This window comes from Schistocerca nitens, chromosome 2 (genome assembly GCF_023898315.1).
Source record: "Schistocerca nitens isolate TAMUIC-IGC-003100 chromosome 2, iqSchNite1.1, whole genome shotgun sequence".
Taxonomy (NCBI): domain Eukaryota; kingdom Metazoa; phylum Arthropoda; class Insecta; order Orthoptera; family Acrididae; genus Schistocerca; species Schistocerca nitens.
The window spans coordinates 372,440,754-372,456,701 of record NC_064615.1 but is presented as its reverse complement, the minus strand read 5'-3'; the positions used below and the strand labels follow the sequence as shown (position 1 = coordinate 372,456,701).

The following is a 15,948-nucleotide window of genomic DNA, read 5'->3' as shown; positions in this document are numbered from 1 at the left end:
CTTGACCATCTCAGAAAAATTTTATATTTGCTGGGTGAATTACCCAATGTTTATTAGTCACAAAAATATTTTTTTTTAAAAAATTATTGTTTATTTTCTTGAAATGGCGGCCATATTTTTTCAAGGCCGCATGCATTTTTTTCGTATTTGCAAGCATCTACATTTTTTACAATTATTCAGTAGTGGATTGTCCTAAGCCTTTCAGATCAAATGCATTTAGTTCAACACACTCTGGGCTACAAATTAACATCATTATCACTTAACTGAATGTATTCTTTAATAAATTTTTGATAGTTCAATGTTACCACCCACTAATTAAAAAAACTCAATTTTTGAATAGTAGTTTTCCAAAGAAAGATTAATTTCTCAGCTTTAATATTTTTTCTGCTATTACACTGTAAAGTATAGTTACTTTTTATAGAGTATTGATTGTGAGCAGCTTACACTTAAAAAAATACACTATTATAAAAAATGGATATTTTTTTTTTTTTTAATTTTTCCATTTTGTGGCCCGCAATATCTTTGTTAGGGGACCAGATATAAATCTGAAAATTTCACAGTTAATAGACCTTTATGATATCAAACTTCAGAATATTTCAACTTTGAGATTCAATTGGAAGTTATGGAAAAAAAATTACAAACACAAGTCAAAAATACATTTTTTGGCATCTGCGACGTCTGGTAGGCTAATCAAATAAAGTACCCCAATTGCATAATGTAACATACCACATTACACTAGCTAATGATTATTTGTTGAAACAATGCTGTGGTAATTACTGCAGGCTAACAACTGCATCTGCAAGCCTATACAAGTCTGATAGTTGCCTTGCACCTTATACCAACAATTGTCTACTCACACTTATTTGGCTAGAAGTTCTTGAAGTGTGCAGTTGAAAAATGGTCTCTCAGTGTTCTGTTGATGTTATTATTAATGAAGCACGTCATAAAAGTGTGTATGGGGTGTATCCTAAAGACATTACTTTAATCAAAGATTACAGTAAGAAGAAAAATTGTTGTTTTACTTATGAGTCAGCCCAGAGGTCAAATCAACATGCAAGTACAATGAAATGAAATACTTCAAAAAATTTCATCACCTTTTTGGTCAGTCTTGGATGGACCCTTTTGAGAACCATAAGAAACCTATAACAAATGGTCTGTGAGAAATAACATTTGATCATTATTCTAAAAATAAAAGCCCTTTTGTCAATCTCATACCAGAAAATCATTGTGTCTGACATGTTATTCTAAGATATTTGTAATTCACAAGAGAAAGGGTAGCGAAACCTCAGATACAGAATTTTGTGATGTATCAGCAACCATTAAAAAAGTAGATACAGCTTGTGAAATCCTGGGTATATCTTCTGCTAGTAAAATTTGAAAACTAAGTCAAGATAAAACACCAAGTGCCTTTAATACAAAAATTGAGAAAGTGGCAGCTACAGTCAAAAAGAATTTGGAAGTTTCATTTCAGAATACAATTTGTACTAAAACAGATGGAAGTTCTAAAACTTTACCAACCGAATATGATGATTTGATAGGAAAACTAAAAACTAAATGCAGTACTTCAAACAAAGAGAATAAATTAAGATTATCAGTTTACTGCCGAATTCTTGGAGTCGAGCAAAAGTTAGTGATGAATTCAATGTGTCAGAACATCTTGTTAAGTTAACAAGGCAATTAGTAAAGGAACAGGGAATTTTACCAGCATTACAGAAGAAAAGTGCATCTAATTTGGTAGATGAAAACACAATCAATAAAGTTATTCAGTATTACGATGATGACAATAACAGCTATTTGATGTCTGGCAAAAAAGACTGTTTTTCTGTGAAAGAAAATGGTTCTAAGATTCAAAGACAAAAAAGGTTAATACTGTGTAATTTACATGAACTATTCACTGAATTTAAAAAAGAAAATCCTGACATTAAAATTGGAAGATTAAAGTTTTGCGAGTTGAGACCAAGATAGTGTATTGTTGCACGGGCATCTCGCACCCATAATGTTTGTGTTTGTTTGTATCATCAGAACGTAAAGTTGGTGATAGATGGCGCCAATCTCAGAGTTTACCACAAAGACCTTTTGGAAGTTATGGTATGCAATATTGACAGTTACAATTGTTTGATCAAGGGAAAATGTGAAGATTGTCCAGGCAAACGAGCCTTACCTGACCTGTTTGAGGAATCCGAAGAAGACGATTTGATGCCTGACAATATAAAATACAAACAATGGGTGACACAAGACAGAACTGAAATGGGGACAGTTGTAAAATCACAAGAAGAGTTTTTTGAAGTGTTGGTGGTTAACCTTGAAAATCTGAAAATGCATCGTTTTATTGCAAATGATCAAAGTAAATTTTTGAAACACAAAAAGCAAACCTTGACAGCTGATGAATGCTTAGTTCTTGCTGACTTTTCGGAAAATTATTCCTTTGTTGTACAAGATTAAGTAAAGGGCACCACTGGGTAAACAAACAGACCACAGTTCACCCGTTTGTATTCTATTATAAAGATGAAGCTAAACTAATGAGCCACAGCTTTTGTGTCATAAGTGGCTACCTTGAACACAACACAACAGCAGCACACATTTTTCCAACTAAAATTAACAAGCTACATTAAACAGCACTACCCTTCCATAAAAAAACTGATTTACTTTTAGGATGCGGCGGCAAGTCAATATAAAAACAAAAAAAAAATTATTAACATATCCTTTCATAAAGAAGATTTTGGGTTTGATGTAGAATGGCACTTTTTCGCTTCATGCCATGGGAAGAATGCTTGTGATGGTGTCGGGGGTAAAACAAAGTGAGCTGTCACAAAAGCAAGTCTGCAGCGGACCGATGACAATCATATCATAACACCTCAAGAAATGTTTGAATTCGTTAAAAAACATATCAAAGGAATTACCTAAGTTTTTGTACAACGTGAGGAAATACAAGAAGTCTGTGACAGTGTCTTGAAGGAAAGGTACAACACTTGTCAGAAGATTAAGGGCTCTCGATCTTTTCATTGTTTTGTACCCCATTCACACAACTTACTGAAGTGTAAGATCACATCAACTTCGCCTGATAGTGAACTTCATCAGTGTGTAAAACTTGTACAATTGGTTCTTCAAAATAAAGACATAGTGGCTTGTGTTTGCGATGAACAGTGGTGGACTGGCGAAGTTGATAATATTGACTGTCAAAAACAAGATGTAAATGTTGTATTTTATCACCCTCCAGGACCAAGGACATCTTTTAAAAAATTCAGAAGGATCAAGTTTGGATGCCATTTAAACATGCACTAAGGAAGCTGTCTCCCATGGAATTTACAACTGTGACTGGGCAAACTTATAATCTAAAACCCAAACTAAGTGAACAAATTTCTCAAATGTTCAATGAGTGATGTACTAAAAACAAATAGCAAGAGAACAATATAATGTAATTAGTAGGCTCATTTTCAATAAAAAAATGAGTAGTCATAGATATGATTAAATTATATACTGTAACTGATATATTTTATTCCATAAGCCTAGATATCGCAGATGTTAAAAAATGTATTTTTGACTCGTGTTTGCAATTTTTTTTCCATAACTTTCAATTGAATCTCAAAGTTGAAATTTATACTGAAGGTCTATTAACTGTGAAATTTTCAGATTTTTATCTGGCCCCCCAACAAAGAAATGAAAAAAAATCCATTTTTTTAAATAGTTTATTTTTTTTAGTGTAAGCTGCTCACCATTGATACTCTACACAAAATAACTATACTATACAGTGTAATAGCAGAAAAAATATTAAAATTAAGAAATTAATCTTTCTTTGGAAAACTACTGTTCAAAAATTGAGTTTTTTTAATTTGTGACTGATAACTTTGAACTATTAAAAATATATTAAAGAATACATTCAGCTAAGTGATAATGATGTTAATTTGTAGCCCAGAGTGTGTTGAACTAAATGAATTTTATCTGATAGGCTTAGGGCAATCCACAACTGAATAACTGTAAAAAATGTAGATGCTAGCAAATACGAAAAAACGCATGCGGCCTGGAACAAATATGGCCGCCATTTCAAAATAATAAACACAAATTTTTTTTTAAAAAAATATTTTTGTGACTAATAAACATTGGGGAATCCACCCGGCAAATATAAAATTTTTCTGAGATGGTCAAGCAACCAATTATTTTATTCTTGGACCACTTGGTATGGATTGACCCACAAGCGAATTTCTGGCCTCTTGGATGCACACTGAGTAAAAGTACAAGTGTTGGTTGGTGACTTCTGAAGCCCATTCCAAGCAGAGAGTTTCTACATTTACATAGATGGCCTTACTGGCCAAAAGCTATTATTTGTGACAGCCTTTTCATTGTGTAGCATCTCTGCTACATGGTGAGTAGCAACGTTCCTTTTCACAATATCATTACACAGATACTCTGCAAGCCACTTTACAGTGCATGGTGAAGGATTCTGTGTACCATTACTAGTCATTTCCTCTTCTGTCCCACTCACAAATAGAGCAAGGGAAAAAACTTAGGTAAAACATATATTTTGATAATTCTTAGAAATTAATCATCAAAATATATGTTTTACCTAAGTTATGAAGAAAATGTTTTGATATTATATAAGCTAGTTATTTACTGTGATTCTTTTCTTATGGGTGTATTTAATTACTGTATAAAACATTCTTTTACATAATGCTGAAGAAAAGGTCTTTAGATCCTTTTCTCCCCTTTCTGTAACTATTTGAATATCGTACTGAAACTAAAACCCTCTGTAAACTTTGACGAAGCCAATTGTATGAAAAATACTGAAAGGCTAATAAAAATATTCTATTCTATTGTTTATATGCCTCCATATGAGCCCTAATTTCTCATACTTTATGCTTACACACAATATATGTTGGCAGCAGTATAATCGTCTGAAAATCAGCTTCAAATGCCAGTTCTCTAAATATTCTCAACAGTGTTTCTCAAAAAGAACATTGTCTTCCCTCCAGAGATTCCCATTTGAGTTCCCAAAGCATCACTGCAACACTTAAGTGTTGTTAAAACCTACTGATAACAAATCTAGCAGCTTGCCTCTGAATTTCTTCCATGTTTTCCTACAATCTGACCTGGTACGGATCCCAAACACTTAAGCAGTACTCTAGAATAGGCCACATCAGTGTCCTACATGTGATCACCTTTACAGATGGGTTCGGCCTTTCCTTAAATTCTCCTGATAAACCAAAGTCGACCAGTCACCTTCCCCACCACAGTTCTCACATGCTCATTCCATCTCATATCACTTCAACATTATGCCCAATATTTAAATGACTTGACTTTGTCAAGCAGGACACTAATAATACTGTATTCAAACATTGCAGGTTTGTGTTCCCTACTCATCCACATTAACTTACATTTTTCCACATTTAGAGCTAGCTGCCATTCATTACACCAAAGGGAAATTTTGTCTAAATTGTCTTGTATCTTCCTACAGCCACTATATTTTGACCCTTACTGTACATCAGCAAACAACTGCTAATTGCTGCCCATCCTGTCCACCAAATCATTTATATATATAACGAACAACAGCAGTTTTATCACTTCCCTGGGGCACTCCTGATGATACCCTTGTCTCAGGTGAACACGCACTGTCAAGGACATTATACTGGGTTCTATTACTTAAGAAGTCTTCAAGCCACTCACATATCTGTGAACTTATTCCATATGCTTGTACCTTTGTTAACAGCCTGCTTTCCGTAAATCTAGAAACATGGATTCCGCCTGTTGCCCTTCATCCATAGTTCACAGTATATCATGTGAGAAAAGGGCAAGCTGAGTTCCACAAGACCAATGCCTTCTAAAACCATACTCATTTATAGACATAAGCTTCTCAGTCTCAAGAAAGTTTATTACACTCAAACTGAGAATATGTCCAATGATTCTGCAGCAAACAGAAGTTAGGGATATTGGTCTTTAATTTTGCAGGCCTGTTCTTTTACCCTTCTTATATACTGGAGTCACCTGCACTTTTTCCAGTCACTTGGGACTTTGTGCTGGACAAGGGGTTCATGATAAATGCAAGGTAAGGGTCAGATGCTGTAGAGTACTCTTTGTCAAACTGAACTGGGATTCCATCTGAACCTGGTCATTTATTTGCTTACAAATCTTTCAGTTGCTTCTCCAGACGAAGTATGTTTATTACTATGTCGTCCATACGCGAGCCTGTCCAATGGTCAAATGACAGTATGTTTGTATGATTCTTATGTTTGAGTGGTTTCTTGAACGTGAAATTCAAAGCTTTGGCTTTCATTCTGCTATCTTCAACTGCCACACCAGACTGGTCAACAAGGGACTGAACGGAAGCCACAGACCCACTTAATGATTTGACACAAGACCAGAATTTCCTGACTTTATCTGCCAGATCTTTTGCTAAGATGGTAGTAGTTGTATGCTTTGCACATAGATCTTTGCACGGGTGCATGAATCTCTAATAACCTTCGCTTGTCATCATTTGTGCATTCCCTTTTGAACCGAGAGTGCAACACCTCTACTTCCCTCCGAATTTTGTTATTTGACTATGGTGGGTCTTTTCCATTCTTTATCCACTTACTAGGCACATAATTCTCCAGAGCTTGATTTACAATCTGCTTAAACTTTGCCCATAATTCCTTTACATCCATCTTACTGGAACTAAGTGGTGCCAATCCACTGTCTAAGTGAGATGTTAATAACTGCTTATCTGCTCTATCTAGTAGAAATACTCTCCTAGCCTTCTGACTGAGTTCTTAACCTTTGTACTCATAGTTGCTATAACGACATCATGATCATGAGTCCCCATTTCTATAATGACATTGTCGATAAAGTCTGGCCTATTTGTAGCTACAAGGTCTAAGATATTTCAATTGCATGTGAGCTACCGAGTTAGCTGCTCAAGGCAATTTTCAGGAAATGTGTTCAAAAGTAGTTAGCATGACTGCCTGTCTGTATCCCCCACAATGAATCCATAGAGATGCCAGTCTATACTCATTAGGTTAAATTCGCCTACAACCAGTACTGCACGATCTAGGTACTTACACGCTATTGACTATAGACTTTCTTTGAATGACTGTAAAACTGTCACAGCAGAATCAGGTGGCCAGTAAAAACATCTAAAAATTAACTCGGTTTCACCTGTACCTGTTATTCATGACCAGATAACTTCACTGTCACACTCAACTTCAACCTCACTAGAGACAATATTTTTGTTTATATGTAAACTGAAGGAGGATCACAGCTATCAGCTGCAGCAGGACATGTTTTACAGAATCAGCAGCAATGAGTGAAAATGTGTACCAGACCGGGGTTTGAACCAGGGATCTCCTGCTTACTAGGCTTACTTCTAGATAGGAGTGTGGATCAGCTGTGAGGTGTACGGAGATAGTCTGTGCAGTTGCGACAATGCTGTCTCCTGGATGACACAGTGGTTACCACATCTGCCTAGTAAGTGGGAGATCCCAGGTTTGAATCCTGGTCCGGTACACATTTTCACTCATCATGGCTGATTCTGCAAAAACTGTCCTGCTGCAGCTGATAGCAGTGATCTCCCTTCAACTAACATATGGTGTTTCACAGTTGCTGGATCTGTGTGATGTCTGTTCTTTCGAAGGAACAGACACTGTGCATTCAAATAATATTTTTGTAAATTGCAGTGAACACTCTGCCTCCTGTGGTCTCTAATTTGTCTTTCTGATATACATATCATGACTTGCAAACTGTCTCAGAACGTTCCACTTGGGTTTCAGCTAGCTCTCAGTCCCAAGAATAATCTGAGCGACAGAACTTCCTGGAGCAGTAAATTTGGGAACTTCATTACAAATACTTTGGCAGTTTACTGATAAACTTATGACAGTCACACTGTCTTTATTCTGAATGCCGTTTGACTTCCTTTGCTGCATATCATCTGGCGAGTGTTCATTGGAGCACCTCAACTACTGCCTAGCATAAAAAACCCTCACGTGCACTCCACAATTACTCTGCTACCCGAGTAGCTGCTTCCTTTGTGTAGTGCACCCCTGACCTATCAAGGCGAATCTTAGAAATCCCGACACAATAAAGCAAGTCTAGGAATCTGCAGCTAAGATCGACACATAGCCAATGAAGCCTTTGGTTGAGACCCTTCACTCAGCTCCAAAACAAAGGACCCCAATCAACTCTGGGAACAATGCTGCAAATTGCGAGCTTTGCTTGGATCCTGCATAGGAGGCTAGCAGTCTTCACCACCTCTGCCAGCCACGTGTACAAACTGAGAATCAGCTCAGAACCCATGCGACAGGTGTCGCTGGTGCCGACGTAAGCCACATCTTGCAGGCGACTGTACCTTGCAAGCTCAATAGCTGCAGTAAGGCTGACTCCACATCTCGGATGAGACCCCCAGCAGACATACCGAGAGCACATTGGCTTTCTTTCCAGCCCTGAACACTATCTGCCTAATGGGCTCCATAATGCGCCTAACATTGGAGCTCCTGACAACTAGTAGACCCCTCCCCCCATGTGCCTGCTCCGACCCAGCTGAAGGAGCAGCCACCTGTTCACTCACAGGGTGAATGAGTGAGGCCAGGTGGCCAGTCTCCACATCAACCCTCCGCCTCGAGCAACGCGAATGCGGTACCACTCGCCAATCACCCTGCTGTGTGGGCAGATCCGCTGCTTTGGGCGCACTAGGTGGTGCCTTAGAAGCAGAGCCTGTAGGCAAAACAAGTGACACCTGAGGTGTCCCATGTGACATGCCAGATTCTCTGCCACCGCTACAACCTGAGAAATCAGCTTGAAGGTGACTAACCATAGCCCTGTTGGTGGACAGTGGCCAGCTGCTCCTGCCTCTGTACACAGCATGCACACATCCTAGCCATCCTAGCAAGTTTAACTGAAGAAGTAAGCTGTAAAAGCAGACAGAATTCTAGATATGCAGCTTGCTACCTCCTGATTTGTCACCAATGGATGCTGATGTGTTAATGAGCTATGTAGCTGGCTGTTCAGAACTTCTGCACAAAAGACTGAATGAATTTACACTTACAAAATCACGAGATGAAACCTCTTAAACAGAAAAAAAACATGCTGGCTGTTCAGAACTTCTGCACAAAGGACTGAATGAATTTACACTTACAAAATCACGAGATGAAACCTCTTAAACAAAAAAAAAAAAAAACATGCACAAAATTTAACAAATATACTGTGAAAAAAGATAAACACTTAACTTGCTACTCTGCAGTTGGACTCGAATATCAACCAAGAGTTGACTGACTGGCTTACTAAACGATGGACGGTTACTTTCAGAACAAAACAAACGAACAACTACTGTGCTACAGACTGAGTGAATTTACACCTACAAAAACATGAGATTAAATCTCTTACGCACCAAAGAAAACATGCACAAAATTTAATAAATATACTAGGGAAAAAAACACATACAAAAAGATAAACACTTAACTTGTCTCTCTGCACTTGTATATCAAACGGGAACTGGAGTCTGCTTGGTAGTTTATATCGCACAGAATTGAAATGGTGAGTCATTTGCTGCACTGAGGCTTACCTATCTTTTGTTGGAATCGGCAATGATCAACAGCAATCAATCGCCAATGTATTTTTACTCATGACAGCTGCCTCTGATGGTAAAGGTTATCGCCACAAATCAAGGTACCCACAGTTCATTCTTGACAAAGTGGCACATGAAATCCTCAAGGCTTACAAAATGTCAGATATGGAGTGTTCTATGTACTAACGATCCATTACATGGCAACAATCAATGGTTTTCTTAGTATGTGTCTTGCTCATCCTGCACTTGACTGTCATGCAGACAAACAATTATAGTTCTTACAACATTCAAGTCACGTGATATGCCAAACTATTCCGTTTCCATAGGTACCAGGAGTGATTTCTCTTTGATAATCAAATGAACTGTAATAGTACTTAAGAGGACACAGTAACTTGTTGACAATTCAAGTAACATAGAGTTCTATGTGGCTAGACGATTGCAGCAGAGGATCAAGTAGGTAAAAAGATGAGCGCTAATAGAAATCCTTGGCTAACAGAAGAGATACTTAATTTAATTGATGAAAGGAGAAAATACAAAAATGCACTAAATGAAGCAGGCAAAATTGAATACAAACGTCTCAAAAATGAGATCGACAGAAAGTGCAAAATGGCTAGCAGGGATGTCTAGAGGAAAAATGTAAGGATGTAGAGGCGTATATCACTAGGGGTAAGATAGATACTCCCGACACCGGAAAATTAAAGAAACCTTTGGAGAAAAGAGAACCACTTGCATGAATATGAAGAGCTCAGATGGAAACCCAGTTCTAAGCAAAGAAGGGAAAGCAGAAAGGTGGAAGGAGTATATGGAAGGTCCATACAAGGGCAATGTTCTTGAGCACAATATTGGAAATGGAAGAGGTTGTAGATGAAGATGAAATGGGAGATATGATACTGCGTGAAGAGTTGGACAGAGCACCGAAAGACCTAAGTCAAAACAAGGCCCCAGGAGTAGACAACATTCCATTAGAACTACTGACAACCTTGGGAGAGCCAGCCCTGACAAAACTCTACCATCTGGTGAGCAAGATGTATGAGACAGGAGAAATACCCTCAGACTTCAAGAAGAATATAATACTTGCAATCCCAAAGAAAGCAGGGGCTGACAACTTTGAAAATTACAGAACTATCAGTTTAATAAGCCACGGCTGCAAAATACTAACACGCATTCTTTACAGACAAATGCAAACACTGGTAGAAGCCTACCTGGAACACGTGAGGCAATACTGATGCTGCAACTTATCTTACAAAATAGATTAAGGAAAGGCAACTTATGTTTCTAGCACTTGTAGACTTAGAGAAAGCTTTTGACAATGTTGGCTGTAATACTCTCTTTCAAATTCTGAAGGTGGCAGGGGTAAAATACAGGGAGCAAAAGCCTATTTACAATTTGTACAGAAAGCAGATGGCAGTTATAAGAATCGAGCGGCATGAAAGGGAAGCAGTGGTTGGGAAGAGAGTAAGAGAGGGTTGTAGCCTATCCCCAATGTTATTCAATCTGCATATTGAGCAAGCAGTAAAGGAAACAAATTAAAAATTCAGAGTAGGAATTAAAATCCATGGAGAAGAAATTAAAACTTTGAAGTTTGCCGATGACATTGTAATTCTGTCAAAGACAGCAAATGACCTGGAAGAGCAGCTGAAAGGAATGGACAGTGTCTTGAAAGGAGGATATAAGATAAACATCAACAAAAGCAAAACAAGGGTAATGGAATGTAGTCGAATTAAATCGGGTGATGCTTAGGGTATTGGATTAGGAAATGAGACGCTTAAAGTAGTAAAGGATTTTGCTATTTGGGGAGCAAAATAACTAATGATCGTTGAAGTACAGAGGACATAAAATGTAGACTGGCAATGGCAGGAAAAGCGTTTCTGAAGAAGAAAAATTTGTTGACATCGAGTATAGATTTAAGTGTCAGGAAGTCTTTTCTGAATGTATTTGTATGGAGTGTAGCCATGTATGGAAGTGAAACGTGGATGATAAACAGTTTAGACAAAAAGAGAATAGAAATTTTCGAAAAGTGTTGCTACAGAAGGATGCTGAAGATTAGATGGGTAGATCACTTAACTAATGAAGGGGTATTGAATAGAATTGGGGAGAAGAGAAATTTGTGGCACAACTTGACTAGAAGAAGGGATTGGTTGGTAGGCAGGACATATTCTGAGGCATCAAGGAATCACCAATTTAGTATTGGAGCGCAGTGCGGAGGGTAAAAATCATAGAGGGAGACCAAGAGATGAATACACTAAACAGATTCAGAAGGATGTAGGTTTCAGTAGGTACTGGGAGATGAAGAAGCTTGCACAGGATAGAGTAGCATGGAGAGCTGCATCAAACCAGTCTCTGGACTGAAGACCACAACAACAACAACAGATGATTGTAAGTATCTGGATAAATCAAACATTGCTTGATATTATACCACTAACTTACAGTAATTCTCAACACAGTGTTACACCCAGTGAGAGAAGGATCTCTGGTGGTACTACACTGTATGTTCTCCCAAATAAATAAGCCAAGTGAGCAAACAAGTATAGAAAAAAAGGAACTTTTCCTAGGCTGAAAAGTCTTAATTTGTAGTTATCACACTTGTAGAAAGCCTTGCTAACAAATGAGGTCAAGAAGCCAACACTGAAATTACCTGAATTTAAGTGGAGTAAGTTAAAATCACAAATAGACATCTGGCATGGCCAGAGCCTACCTGCAGGAGGCATAAGTTCTGTAGAGCCAACAAAAACACATCAAAATAAACAATTCCTAGCTTTTGGCATTACAGGTTTTTTCTCAAGGAGGAAAGAAGGACTGATGTGAGTGGGAGAGGAATGAAGAGCCAGAAGGGCAACTATCTGGCCCTCCTCCCAGAAGGGCAAATATCTGGCCCTCTTCTCATCTCCATCTAATCTTCCTCAATCAATTCCTCTCGTCTCCTTCAGAATGGAACCTATGATCCTTCTGGAGAGAATTGTCCTCATTATACTGTTACATGCAAATTAGTAATGTCATAAGTTCAGCCTCTCACAACAGGTCACAAATATCGAGGATCGCCCAATGCAACTGAGTCTATAGGTGTATAAATTTTTAGTACATAACTTGATACTCAAACAAACTCAGAAGAGATGGAGCATAGGGCTTATAACAGATATTTGTAAATTAATGAGGGCGTACAGGTTTGAAGTCAGGTGTCTAAGTTGGCATCTTTTGTCACTAAATGGATAAACTTAACAACTCTCTGTGGAGATACTGCGAAGACAACTTTTGAAAGATAGCTTCAGTAAGCTGCTCCTGTTTTCCTTGGTTGTTGTTATGTATCACCAGTAACATATGTTTATAATAGAAGACCACATTAAAAGATCTTTTTGCACAAAAAGAAGTTTTTAGCAGATTCTACAGGTAAGACCAGCGACTAGAAAAAACATTTGAACTTTGTTTCAAAGTTAGGCTGTTCACAAGAATCCAATTCAACTACTGGCACTGATAATATTAGTTGGTAGTACATGATGCTATTCTGAGTTTTCATACTTCTTGTCCATCCATACCCATTGCCGATAATCATGCTGCAAAGTAAAGTGATGTTTTCTCTTATAAACCAGAAATTTACAGTGGAAAAGACTTTTAGTAAAGAAGTCATTCTTATTTTGTCCATCAGTTTCACTAAATAACGAGACGTACTTTTGTTTCATACAAGGGTTTGTGTACCCAATACACTTTAAATTTATAGCTATTACACTGTGCTTCACTTATCTTGTAATGTAAACTCACCGGCATGTCTCACTCCATTTATGTAAAATACAGCTTCTGTTTCCAACCTGAAAAATATTTTTTTTTTGTTTATAAGGGAACCATTAGTAAAACAGAAATACTTACAAATTATACAGCTAAATGTGTAACTTACTGGATAATTAAAAGTATTTAAACATTGTACATTACTGGTACAAATTATTTGTCATATGGGAGGAGAAGCTGGAATTTGTTTTAATTGCAACTTTATTGGTGAGTGTTTTCTTTTTTAGGATACTTTGAAGACCTTTTCACTTAAAAGTTTGCATGCCCTCTGTGCAACTGTTTCAAGTAGGTAAATGAAATATGTGGAATGTGTGTATGTTAATGACAAATGGAAGAAATGTACGAAGATGAAATCTTTAGTTAAGACACAGCCAAATACTCGTGTCTAGCAACAAGGGACCACCAAGCTTAACATCTCCATCTCACAAATGACAACATCATCAAAAGAAACTTCAGCTATATTCCTGGGAATTGGTACACTGCCTGGTTATCAGGAATTTTATGCCACCATCAGCAGCCTTTTGCCAGTCATATACTGGTAATGATTTTCAACTGTATCCAAAAATCAAAACAGGAATTGACTAAGAGTAAAAGTATATGCTACTGAGAATTCTGTTTCCACGACAGACTTATGAGAAAACACCTTGCTAACAAAAGAATTTTTTTGATGATGCAGAACTAATCCATCACGAACCTCCAAAAACTAACTTGTGGTTAAACGTGCCGTAATTAAGAAAAGTTATAAAAAAAAACATAGGGCTTGCTTGCTTTCGCACTGATCGTAAATGGGAAAGAACGAACGGCCTTTAGGATTCCGCATGCAACACCTAATTAAAATAAAAGTGAAACTCCAGATGGCGAACAGAAAAGGTCAAAAATTATCGACTAAGATAACTAACACATGAGATCTGTTTAGACACCTACATTCGTACTTTGTAAGTCGTTTAGAAGTGCATAGCGGACTGTTCTTCCCATTGTACCATATGCCATGGTTTCTTCCAGCGTAGAGGGAAGAATGGCTGGGTAAATGCCTATGCATGCGGCGAAATTAGTCTTATTCCGTCTATGCGGTCCCAACAGAAACCATACATACATGCTTCACAGGATACTTGACACCTCTTCTCAAGCGTGTGTCACTTCACGTTTTTCATTATTTTCGTGAAGCTCTCACGTCAACCTATCAAACCTGTGATCATGCGTACTAACCTATTTTGTATATATCCAGTATCCCCTGTGAGTTCTGTTTGGTATGGGTACCACACACTTGAGCATAATTCTCGAATGAGATGCATGAGTGTTACGACAGTAATCTCATTTATAGACAGCCTGTCTGTTTCCATAGCAATACCGGTGGGCGAAATTTGTTAACAATACGAGTAAGTCGGACTAGCTTTTTCATTGTTGGGTACAAGCTCAAATCGAGACACGAGCGTTAGACATTGCTGGACAGAGCCGTACCGAGGTGATTCTGAGCCCCTGGCAGAGCTTCCAAAAATGCCCCATCTCCCCTCGTACCCCGGAAGAACTACCTTCTTTTATTTTCTTACACAGATTTAGGAAATCTTGTCATTTGTGAAGTAGCTAATGAAACAAGCTTTATTTAAAAGTATTACTTAAATTAGCTATATATGAGAAATATTGCACAGAATAAATTGTTTAAGGGGAGCCGGAGGTGGTCAAATCCAAAAAATTACGATTTTTTTTTTGTTACCGAAAATTAATTGGAACATTCCTCTTTAATGTAAACTTTAAATTATTGTTCTACTCGCCCTAGAAGTGGAGTTATTACCATTTTCCCCCACGCCTGCAGAGGAAATAAGCGGCCGCTGAATGCATCTAACACCCTCTCGTGACTTCCTGGCGAACTGCTTGGGATTTTCTCGGCCTGTTACGCATACAGCGCCTTATGTTACGCATACAGCGAGTGTGCAAGGGTTGGCTACATTGTTTTCTGTGACAAATCAAGCGCTAAGAGCGCGGAACATCGTCTCTTTGCTGTTTACCATTTCGAATTAGTTCAGTGTTTCGCCTGTTGTTGGTAGTATTATACTTCTTGTGTAAAGCGTTGTTCTGGTTACGATGCCACGTTTTAGTAACCGTGTATATAAGAAGAGGAAGAACGTAGGGAAAAGAAAATTAACACTAATACCAAGTTGCGATACTACAATTACTGAAACAGTGCGTTCTTCTGCTAAGCAACACATGGCCGGCCATAGCCCTGTGATATCTTCTAGCAAGAAGCTGACTGGTGGAAGTGACAGATTTCGAATATGTTAGTGACAGTGATGATATTAACGAAGTACTGAATATTTGATTATTATCTTCTGTGCTGAAAGAAAGTGTTCTGTGCAAAATGTGTTCAAGTGTAGGAGTGGGACTAGAGATAACAAAGCACTTTGGTTTAGCTTGTGAGATGAAGATAATCTGTGCATGTTGCAAGTATCAAGTGACTTTCTACAATTCACATGCCAGTCTCTTTGGTGAAAATTGACGATCTAGAGTGTTTGATGTGAATGTTCGACTTGTGTATGGTCTTCGATCCATTGGAAAAGGGTCTGCTGCTGGTAAACTGTTTTGTGGTATTATGAACTTGCCATCACCTCCAAGCAAATTTGGGTACTACTGTGAACTGGTAGGATCCTCTG

General features: G+C 37.9%; 1 protein-coding gene across 3 annotated transcripts in view; it reads right to left on the bottom strand.

Moving 5' to 3' along the window:
* Positions 1–15,161, bottom strand: part of LOC126236198 (uncharacterized) — a 316,623-nt gene extending 301,462 nt beyond the window's left edge. The window contains exons 1-2 of one of the 3 annotated variants that reach the window (XM_049945307.1): positions 15,093–15,161; positions 13,280–13,326 (exon numbers count right to left, since the gene is read on the bottom strand). In XM_049945307.1, coding sequence (XP_049801264.1) covers positions 13,280–13,326; positions 15,093–15,139 — 94 coding nt within the window. In that variant the 5' untranslated portion in view covers positions 15,140–15,161. Of the gene's footprint in view, positions 1–13,279; positions 13,327–14,227; positions 14,442–15,092 lie in introns of those variants that run through there. The other 2 variants (XM_049945309.1, XM_049945308.1) reach the window with 2 other exon arrangements.
* Between the last annotated feature and the right edge of the window lie 787 nt (positions 15,162–15,948).